Genomic DNA, 11,137 nt, shown 5'->3' with positions numbered 1-11,137 from the left:
GAGACGAGGTCTCACCAAGTTGCCCAGACTGGTCTTGAACCCCTGGGATCAGGCAATCCTCTCACTTCTGCCTCCCAAAGTGCTGGGAGTATAGGCGTGAGCTACCATGCCTGGCTAATACTTTACTCTTATTCTGGATTTCACCAATTAAAACATTTGTGGTTCTACAAAACAAAACACGCAAACACTTGTGGAAATCTATGTTCCCTCATTATCTAAGTCTTACATGATATCCTTGATTTTGCCTCGTGGCTTGCAAAGCCTAAATATTGACTAATTTAGGCCCTTTCTAGAAAAAGTTTGCTGATCCCTGCTTTAGGAAGTCAACTTGAATCTCAAAGCATCTAAAACATCAAATCTCATCCCTAATATGCCACGAGGAAGCAGAGCCCAGCCTGTGAAATATTAATGCACACTTTTTTATTATATTAAAATCAGGCAATGGTCTGACAATAAAAAGGCTGCCCATGGAATACTGTTATGCTCAACTTGACTTATAGGATGTTAAATCCTTAGAACTAACGTTTCCGCCAGAAAAAGATTAATGGAAACATCGACAGCTTTCAGACTTGATGGTTGCTGCTTCGAAAGGTGGCTTTACACAAATACTAACGTGAGAAACCTCGAGTACACAATGGATTGCTTTATTTCGGTATGCATCCACACGTCAGCACTGAGTGGTCCTGAACAGAAAGTGGGAGCACGGCTGTGCAGAGTCGGCCCCCAGCCTCGGCCGCTGTGCACACGCGTCCGTCTTCTCCCTGCTGAGGCTTGCGAGAAGCAGCAGACCAAAACCCGGGCGTGCCCCGCAGTCAAGCTTCTCCTGTTCCAGTTGTCAGATTCCAAGCTAGACCATGGCGGGCGGCAAGGCTGACCGAGTGGGAGCCCTGTTGAAAACTTCTGCCATTTTAAAAAGCAAAAGCAGTAACAGGAAAAGAAAACAATTCAGAAGGGTCGTATGTGCTTACAAGTGTCTTCTTCATGCGGCCTTTCTCCGAGTCTAACCACCAAGGACTCTAGGAGCGGGTGGGTCTGAGGAACCCTGGTGACTGTTCTTTTCACCTGTCAAAACCTGAGCTAAAAAACGCATCAGCTGATGATGACAGCGGAGGATGGTGGCAGGGCTAAGGGCCCCAAATTCATTTCCCAGGCTGGTAGAGCATGAACAGATGCGGTTCCAGGACTACACGAGGGAGGTCAGACGTTCCAACCTTACCTGATAGCTTCTGGCCACAGCCAGGAAGTGTCATGGCAAGTGTCGGGTGGTGACGGTGCAGAAAGGGACTTGCAGAGGAGGCGGGAAAGCAGCACCCCTCGAAAGGTGGGGGAGAGAGGCGGGAAGCCCTGAATTCCTCACTGAAGGCCAGTCTCAGGGGAGCAGCGGGGTTACAATCTATGCTTCGGCCAAGGGCGGGGGGGGGGCGTGGGGACAGGATGATGGCTTGGCAGGGGCGTCATTTAAGACTTGAAGAAGGAAACCAAGGGCGCAGGCAAAACACCCCACACCCAGCAGTAGTCCCACAGGCTATGACCGGAAACCTTCACATCTGCTCTAACAGGCCCCTGAGCTCGGGCTGTTGTGGGGAGGGCGGAGGTGGGGGGAGGCAGAGACCCCAGGCCGTGTAATCTCAGCAGCAAGGTGATTGTGTGATGTGTCGTTTCACAGTTGAGTTAGATGTGCCCCACCAGTGGCGATGGGAATCAATTTAAATAGACTTTCTTGATCCCAGAAGTTCAACTACGTGGACAGTGGTTACACTGGACAGGGTGATTTGTTATAGCACAACTTATATATTTCAAATGGACAAAAAATTAGTATCATTTACAGTATCTTAAGATAAATTGCCTTTGAATGGGAGCTTCCTTTCCAGTACTTTGAGGTCTACAAGACGTATCTAGAAATTTACTACTGTGGAAAATGAAGACTGCGTCAGTGGCGTGGGGAGGGCGCCGCGGCTGGCGGGCCTAGTTGCTGTAACACTGTCCCTCGGGCGGCTGGGGGAGCTTCACGTTCTCCTTGGACAGCATGAGGCGCCGCAGCTCCTGCAGGACAACCTTGATGCTGTACGAGTTCTGCCACTTTGCTAGCACTGATATGGCTCTGGGGTCCACCTACGAGAAGGCAAACAGCAAGTTACTCCCAGGCTCCAGACGAGGCTGGAAGGAAGCTGCATGCGTGTCAGGGCACTGGCAAGCTGGAACTGCCGCAAGGACACCTGCCGTGCCCAGTGCCCCCGCACACCCCTCCCCCCAGGCCCTTTTCCTGTCCCAAACCCTTGCTATTTGGGAGAAGAAAACAGTGACACGGACACCTGGGGAGACTCAAACCAGCCTGGCCTAGCTCTACAACGGCCTGAGCCTCCCGACCCCAGACTGGGTGGGGTTGGCGAGCTGTCCCTGCAGGACAGTGGGAACAGCAAGGCAGAGGGTAGCTTGGACCCCTGCACGAATGACAGGAGCTTCCAGGGAGCCAGAGTCCTCAGCCCTCGCAGCATGCCCCAAAAGCAATCCCCCAAAGCACGAGTAAATTCTGGGCTCAGGACGTCAGGTGACCTCCGTCCTGAGTGCACCCAACAAACTCGTCTCTGTTGTTTCCTTCAGGTCTTCTGACATCTTGAGACAGAGGCATGCTGTGTGAGGTCAGCATGCGTTCCATCCCTTCAGCACTTGCTGAGTTCCATAGGCTCAAAGTCCTTGGCAGCAACATACGGAGCAAAAATTAATTTATGCTGCTCTGTTTTGTAATATTGATTGTTGCCATCACTGCTTTCCATGACAACAGGGCCTGCTTCTCCACGTAAGGCAGTGAAACAGTCGTGGGAACATGTCAAGAAAGCAAGGCCATCAAGTAGCTCTTGGACCACCTTTCCTGTGCGTGAATTCTTAAATAAGGTCTATGTCTTAAAAAAAAAAAAGAAAGCGAGGCCGTAAGAGGAGGGTGCATATGTGCCAGGCGAGGCCCAGGAGGTACAGGCATGCCCTGGGCAAGGCCTTTCACCCTTGGGCCTCAGTTTCCACATGTCCACCTCGTGGTGGGTCACGAGGACTGAATGATCAGGGGAGCAGGCGCCATGTACATGAGTGACAGTCACGCACAGCCGGGAAGCGGCCCCGCCTCTGTGCTCCTATGCACTGGACTCGTCAGCAAGGGACCCAGGGACGTGTGGGGCCGGCCCAGCCCAGACACCCCGATGCCAAGCACAGGCAACTGCTAACCCCGAGGAACAAGCGGGGACAGAAGAGCAACTTACCACTCCATTAGAACTATTAACTCCATTCATATTAATTTTTGTTACAAATCTTACAAAGGGGGGTGCTTCTGGGTATTTAGGTCCACATTCTATTTTAAGGCTGTATATTCGGTTTTCATAAATTGTCTGGAAAAAAAGGGTACAGAGATGTCAGGCAATTATAAGCAAAGAATTCAGCAAGGCAGAACTCGTGAAAGTCTGTTTTATTCCTGACTGCAGACCCAGTGCCTCTGCTTCCTGCAGTTGCTCGTGACGTGGCAATTCCGCAGGACTAGTTCCTAGACTGCTTATACGAGAGTCGGGCCTTGGGGGAAGAGCGATACCCCTTGGGGCTAGCATCACTGAGGCTGTCACCCATCGTGATGTTACATTCTCTACTCTGCAGACCTGCCCTACTCTCTGAGGCACGGGGAGAATGAGGCGCTCTCAGTCCAGGAAGCTGCGCTGCAGGTCCACTCACACCAAGACCACCAGCCAGCTGTGTGCAAGCGCGGGACAGGTGTTGTGGGAGCTCTGAGAAAAAGTCATGGCGGGCAGAGCCAGGCTGCTCGTCTCCCCACAGCTCCGGGCTGGGCACTATGCGGGACAGTGACTGGCACATGCCCTCCCGCCCTGCGTATGTTTGGCTGTCGTGCTGAGAGGCTCCTGTCTTCCAGTGGGTGAGGCAGGGGCCACAGATCCCGGGCTCGCATAGAAAAACGGTCCCTCTTAGAGGGCTGACAGTGTCTTTGCTGGGGATCTGACAAGTCCAACCGCACACCACAACCCGCAACCCTTTCAAGCACCGTCCCTGGAGGAGCAGGGGCCGTGCCTGTCTCTGCTGCTCTTCCTGCCTGGAGCCCTGACCCACCCCACCCACTCCAAGTGGCCACACCCAGCTCCAGTCCCGCCCAGCCCGACTTTCTGCCCTGCATGAAGTTGCCCTGCTGTGTCTGAAGACCACACTGAAGGGCACTGTTTCCCATCAGAGCAGCCCCTCAGGGACAGGGCCACCCTCCTGGGAGTTCCCATGTCAGGTGGCAGTGCCCCTTCCTCAGTCAGGGAGTCTGGGTGGCACAAGTGTAAACAGTGACACCTAGTGGCCTTTGGGGAGAATAAGTCAGAGGATGTGATTTAAACTCTTGAAAAATATTGTCTGGGCTGGGCTTGGTGGCTCAGCCTGTAATCCCAGCACTTTGGGAGGCCAAGGTGAATGGATTGCCTGAGCCCGCAGGTTCGAGACCTGCCTGGGCAACTTGGCGAGACCTCATCTCTACAATAAATCAAAAAATGAGCTGGGCGTGGTAGCGCGTGCCTGTAGTTCCAGCTACTCGGAAGGCTGAGATGGAAGGATCGCCGGAGCCCAGCAGGTCGAGGCTGCAGTCTGGGCGACAGAGTGAGACTCCAACTCAAAAAAAAAAAAAAAAAAAATATTGTCTGAACAATCCTGATAAAAAGCTATAATAAGGTCAGGAGCGGTGGCTCATACCTATAATCCTAGTACTTTGGGAGGCTGAGGTGAAAGGATTGCCTGAGCCTAGGGGTTTGAGATCAGCCTGGGCAACTTGTTGAGACCTCATCTCTACAATAAAATAAAAAAATTTGCCGGGTGTGGTGGCGCACACCTGTAGTTCCAGCAACTTGGAAGGTCGAGGTGGAAAGATCACCTGAGCCCAGCAGGTCAGGTTGTGGTGGCCGTGAGCATGCACTGCACTCCAGCCTGGATGGCAGAGTGAGATTCCAACTTAAAAAAAAACCCCCAAAACAAAACCAAAGCTACAACATATTTTAAGATTCAGAAAGCATGCATAATGGGCCCACAGAACCCTTCTTGTTCTTGCAGACCCGAACCCCAGTCTGGATGCCCCCAACCCCTGCTGCTGCTCTTCCACTCTGTGGATGGCACCTGGCAGGTTCCAGCAAAAACCAGCAGCCAGCCTCACCCCCTTCCCCCGGCCTACCTTCCCACTGTCAGGAGGTCCCTCTTCCACCAGCCCCCCCACTGTCACCTTCTCTGAAGGCCCCAAGTTGTTCTCTCTTGCTTCCCACACAGCAGGTGACCTTTGAAACCAGAGGCTGTCCATGCCAGCTTCACCCTCAATGACTCCTGGTGACCCGAGGAAGCCCAAGCTCCCAGACGAACCATGCAGACCCCAGTCCTGACTGCCTCTCTCCCCCATGCCCGGAACCCCAACCTCCTCTGCAAACAGGCCGAGTTCTCTCCCCCTTGGGGCTCTTAAACCAGCTGCTCCCCCTCCAAAGACTGTGCCCAGCCCTGTGTCAGACTTTCTCACTCCACACAGAGCAAGGAAGGCAGGGCTCTCAACAGAATGGGCATGCAAATGTTTGTCGAATGGATGAATGTTGCTTTTGTCACTTTAACAAAACTAACACCTCCATGCAATTGAGGTGTTTCCTCAAAGAAGAAAAATTCCCTCTCAGTGCCACCTGCAAGGGACTCACTATGTACTCAATAAGCACCTGCTGACCAATAAGCCCCCAGTTCATCACCAGGCTGCTAGCATCATGCTCTGTGGTTTTATGTACAGTTCAAAGGCAGATTTTCTTACCCAGAAAGAGTCTTTTCTGGGGGCACGGGCTCATGGTCATCACCAAAATCACAGTCTTCTAAGATTTCTGGTAACACATTCTAGAGCTCAGATGCACCAGCAAGGTCGCCTGAGCATGCTTTGTGGCTGACAAGGCCTCACTGGTCATTCTATTGATAACAGTGTCAAGTGGCTAAGAAGGAGGCGGCCTAGTAGTGAGATTCTGACCATTACATGGATGAAGTCTTAATGTTACCGTTGACACCATGAAGGCAAATTTTAAAACATCCATGCTATGACCAGTTTCTTTCTTTTTCTTTTTCTATTTTTTTTTGTAGTTGGAGTTTCACTCTATTGCCCAGACTGGAGTGCAGTGGCACACCCCTGGCCACCGCAACCTTGACCTGCTGGGCTCTGGCGATCCTTCTGCCTCAGCCTTCCAAGTAGCTGGAACTACAGGCGCGCGCTACCACGCCTGGCTGATTTTTTCAATTTATTGTAGAGATGAGGTCTCGCCAAGTTGCCCAGGCAGGTCATGACCAGTTTCTTAAAAAGAAAAGTAACTATCAAGTTTTTGACCACGGTGTTCAACTGGCAACTTCACTGAATACCGAAAGGAAGGCGATCAAGTCAAGTGATCACAGACACACCTGAAGGGCTGTCAAAAAGAGGGTTTCTGGTTTTATTTTCTGATTCTGCTCGTGAGTGCTCCAGGGACCTGCTAAAAAGGTTTCAGTAAAGACGGGCTGGGTGGCTCAGCCTGTAATTCCGCGCCTTTGGGAGGCTGAGGTGAGTGGACTGCCTGAGCCCATGGGTTCAAGACCCGCCTGGGCAGCGAGACCTCATATCTACAATAAATCAAAAAATCTGCCAGGCATGGTAGCGCATGCCTGTAGTTCCAGCTACTTGGAGGGCTGAGGCAGAAGGATTGCCGAAGCCCAGCAGGTCGAGGCTGTGGTGGCCGGGAGCGGTCACTGCACTCCAGTCTAGGCAATAGAGTGAGACTCCAACTCAAAAAAAATAAAAAATAAAAAAATAAAAATAAATAAAAGGTTTCAGTGAAGAAAGGTGATGTGCCTGAAGAACTCCTGTAACATTCTATCTGTATAAGAAACACTGCTCCTAAGAGTCATTATTTGATCATGAAGCACACTTTCCACTCTGTAGATATGGCTTGAGCTTGGTGAGGCAATCTGGCAGTGGATCACAGGCGTGTGCAGACCGGCAAGTCCATTTCTAGGAATCGCCCACAGATAGACTTGTACTTGAGCATAAGAATGTGAAGCAGCATGGACGCGGTGGCTCACGCCTACAATTCCGCACTTTGGGAGGCAGAGGTGAGAGGACTGCCTGAGCCCACGGGTTCGAGACCAGCCTGGGCAACTTGGTGAGACCTCAATCTCTTCAATAAATCAAAAAAAAAAAAAAAAGAAAGAAAAGAAAGCATGTGAAGCACTGTCTGCAATCACAGAATAACTAACTGTAAACGCTTTCAGTTCCCACCTGCAAGGGACTCACTAGACACGGCCTCTTCATGTAATCAGATACACTGTGGTCCTTCCAAAGGCTGAAGCATGTGAGCACGCACAGACACCAGGACAGCACTTGCAAAAGACAGTGAGTCACAGCATATGGACATCCTGGAAAAGCAGACATCCACCTCCCAACTCCAGGTGCAGCTGTGTGCACACACACAGGCCGTGGTGTCCACTAGCATCACACGCCCAGGGCTTAGACTCTTCCTGGGACTAAACAAAACGAAACACACACATATATATGCAATAACCGGCCCCAGGCTAATTATTATAAACACCAGAAAAGCTGGGTATTGTGGTTTATGCCTGTAATCCCAGCAACTTTGGGAAGTAGAGGCGAGAGGACTGCGTGAACCCTGGGATTCAAGACCAGCCCGGGCAACTTGGTGAAACCTCGTCTCTATAATAAATGAAAAAATTAGCAGAGTGTGGTGGCATGTACCTATAGTCCCAGCTACATGGGAGGCTGAGGCAAGGAATGCTTGAGCCCAGCAGGTTGTGGCCATTGCACTCCAGCCTGGACAACAGAGTAAGACTAGACTCGGACTCAAAAAACAACAAAAAACACAGCAAAAAAAACCCACCAGACAAATTCTGATAGGCTTTCTATGAACTACCCGACCAATACTCCTCAAAACAGTGAAAGGCAGGAAAAACAAGAAAAACCTGAGAAACTGTCATAACTGCGAGGAGGCTGATATGACCCCAAATGAATGTGGTACCTTGGCAGGCAGGACTCTGGAACAAAAACTGACCTAAAGAGAAAAGTAGGAATGTCTGAGTCAAGTATGGCCTTTAGTTGTTAATAAAGTATTAGTAATGACTCACTGGTCATGATGAACATATCACAGTAACATGAGATGCTGACACCAGGCATGGGGATTTTTTTAGGACTTCTGCCACTCTTCTGTACATCTCTAAGTATTATCAAATAACACTTACTCTTAAAAAATGTATGAGAAATGAGAAAAGGACTGAGCCATTGGTACAAACACAAGCAAAGAATACGACAAAACCTAAACATATCCAAAGGGAACACTGGGTTACGAGTCACCTGCTACCCAGTCCGAGCCTCAGGCAGTCACACGCAAGTTACACACACGACAATGTGGGCCCGTGCTGAGCCAAGGACCGTAGCTATGCTGGGGGGGGCGGGGAATAAGTCGGGAAAAAGACACCACGCTAAGTTTTATAATGAAATTTAAAAAATTTTATTTTATAATTTGTAGAGACAAGGTCGTGCCATGTTGCCTAGGCTGGTCTCGAATTCCCAGCCTCAAGCAGTCCTCTTGTCTCGCCCTTCCAAAGTGCTGGGATGACAGGCGTGAGCCACCACGTCCAGCCTACAACACAGGATTTAGTATAAGGAACCGGCTGAACTGGCATCAGCAACTGGAAGGGCAAAAAGGGCCCTAAGCCAACTAGAGGTAACCTCAACTTCAGCTGGGGGCTGAAGGCACGAGCAGGAGCTGGTGACTCCTGGAGGCTGGAACTCATGCTTGGGGCTGCGACCAAAGGGTGCAGGCAGGCCAGCAAGCACGCTGGGAGGGGCGAGTCCCTTGCCTCTCACTCACCCTTCTGCGCAGGCTCTCCTGGTCCCCGATGGTGGGCTGAGCAGGAGGCTAGCACACAGGGGAAGAGTGTCATGCAGTGTCCCAGCCCCAGCCTCCAAAGTGGAGCAGAGAAGGGGGACCGGGAGCCTCTGGACCAGGCCCTGTGGCACCCTCTGCACTGGGACGGGTCACGGAGACTGCCCCCACTCATAGCACCTCGCATGGGCACAGGACCCGTCTCCAGGCAACATTCACCCTCGATTCCTCTCAGTGCTGGTGCCACCCGGACGCGCTACAACCTGAGGACGAGACCATCACATCAGCCACGACCCGGTGGCACTTGCTCCGCCCAGCACAAGCCCCAGGGCTCGGCAGCGGGAGCTGGCTCTGGGCCAGTGTCTTTGGGCACCTGCCCCCGTCCTGTGGGCACTAGCGGCAGAGGGCCCGCTGGCCCGGGGGTCAAGCTCTGCCAGCACTGGCCTCTTCCCGCCTCCCGAACCTGGCGCCCGCTTCCTGAAGCGCTGTCTGTGTTCTCAGGTGCCTTTCTTCAGCCCGTGCCTACCTGACCGACTTCCTATATTAAATCATCAGTTGCTTGGTGCTGGGTCTAGACCCAAAGGAGATGAAATCAGTGTCTGCACTGCCATGCTCACGCAGTATCGCTCACAGCAGCCAAGACAGGACGCAACCTGAGTGTCTGTCGCCGGATGGACAGATAAAGAAAAGATGGTACAGACAGACAGACACCACAGAATGTGAGTCAGCCATAAATAAGAAGGGAACCTCGCCATTCACGACAACATGGATGCGCCCGGAGGACATTATGCTAAGTGACACAAGCCAGATACAGACAGGCAAAACTGTATGATCTCAACATGTGAAATCTAACAGCAGAACTCATATAAGCAGAAGGTGGAACAGCGGTTGTCAGGGGTAGAGGTAGGGTAGGGATGGGAGATGCGGCCAGAGGGTACAGACCTTCAGCTTACAAAGGGAATTCCTTCTGGACTCTAACGTACAGCATGGTTACTGCAGCTCTGAATACTGGATTGTTTTCTTTTTTTGAGTTGGAGTCTCACTCTTTCGCCCAGGCTAGAGTGCAGTGGCATGCATGCTCACAGCCACCGCAGCGTTGACTTTCTGGGCTCCGGCGATTCTTCCGCCTTAGCGTTCCAAGTAGCTGGAACTATAGATGTGCACTACTATGCCCAGCTATTTTTTATTTATTGTAGAGATAAGGTCTCTCCAAGTTGCATGGGCTGGTCTCGAACTGGCAGCCTCAGGCAATCCACTCGCCTCAGTCTCCCAAAGTGCTGGGATTACAGGTTGAGCCACCGAGCCTGGCCAGTACTAGATTGTTGACTTGAAATAGATAGAAGGGCAGATCTTAAGTGTCTTCCCAATAGACGGACACAGGGTAGCTGTGTGTGGTGATGAAGGTGTTAATCTGATTGTGGTAATCCTTATACAATGTACAGATATATCAAATCATCATGTTGTGTATCTTGGATATATGCAATTTTTATTTGTCCATTATACCTTGCTAGGCATGGTGGCTCATCCTTGCAATTTCAGTGCTTTGGGAGGCTGAGGTAAGGAGGATCACTTGAGGCCAGGAGTTTGGGACCAGCCTGAGCAACACAGCACTAGTATCTAAAAAAAAAATGTGTTTTAAATTAGCTGGGCATGGTGGCCAGCACCTGTACTCAGATACTGGGGGGGGGCCGAGGTTGGAGGATTTCCCAGGAGTTTGAGATCAGTCTGGGCAATATAGAGAGATCCTGTCTCAAAACACACACACACACTCACACTCACACCCCCGTTAATAAAGCTGGGGGAGTGGGGGAGAAACACTCAGTATGACTTCTCTTTTCCTGACTGACACAAAGAGCTAATGGGAACAAAGTCACTATCTCATCCCACATATGCTATGTTGTTGACCATTTCTACAAGAATCATGTCATATAACTGGAAGCTTTTTAATGAGACAGGTCAATGTGCATGGATACAGAAAGATGGCTACCATCCTAGAAGCGAAAAAAACCGAAGCTGAAGATCCTTTTGCCTTCCAAGTAGCCGGAACTATAGGTGTGCGCTACTATCCCAGCTAATTTTTGATTTGTTGTAGAGACAAGGTCTCGCCAAGTTGCCCGGGCTGATCTCAAACTTGCAGGTTCAGGTAATCCACTTGCCTCGGCCTCCCAAAGTGCTGGGATTACAGGCTGAGTTACTGAGCCCGGCCAAGTTTTATTTTTTGTTTTTTTTTTTTG

The 11,137-nt window shown here is 51.0% G+C and overlaps 1 protein-coding gene across 4 annotated transcripts in view; it reads right to left on the bottom strand.

Annotated features, from left to right (window-relative positions):
* Window positions 1–403: 403 nt before the first annotated feature.
* UBE2V1 (ubiquitin conjugating enzyme E2 V1) overlaps window positions 404–11,137 on the bottom strand; it is a 53,173-nt gene continuing 42,439 nt past the window's right edge. For 2 of the 4 annotated variants that reach the window (XM_021710656.1, XM_021710657.1), the window contains exons 3-4: window positions 3,252–3,377; window positions 404–2,112 (exon numbers count right to left, since the gene is read on the bottom strand). In XM_021710656.1, the coding sequence (XP_021566331.1) occupies window positions 1,966–2,112; window positions 3,252–3,377 (273 nt within the window). In that variant the 3' untranslated portion in view covers window positions 404–1,965. The remainder of the gene's footprint in view (window positions 2,113–3,251; window positions 3,378–11,137) is intronic. The other 2 variants (XR_002481776.1, XM_021710655.1) reach the window with 2 other exon arrangements.

Source organism: Carlito syrichta, unplaced genomic scaffold, assembly GCF_000164805.1.
Source record: "Carlito syrichta isolate Samal-C Ts95f unplaced genomic scaffold, Tarsius_syrichta-2.0.1 Scaffold296659, whole genome shotgun sequence".
NCBI lineage: Eukaryota > Metazoa > Chordata > Mammalia > Primates > Tarsiidae > Carlito > Carlito syrichta.
This window is presented reverse-complemented; position numbering and strand designations above follow the sequence as displayed.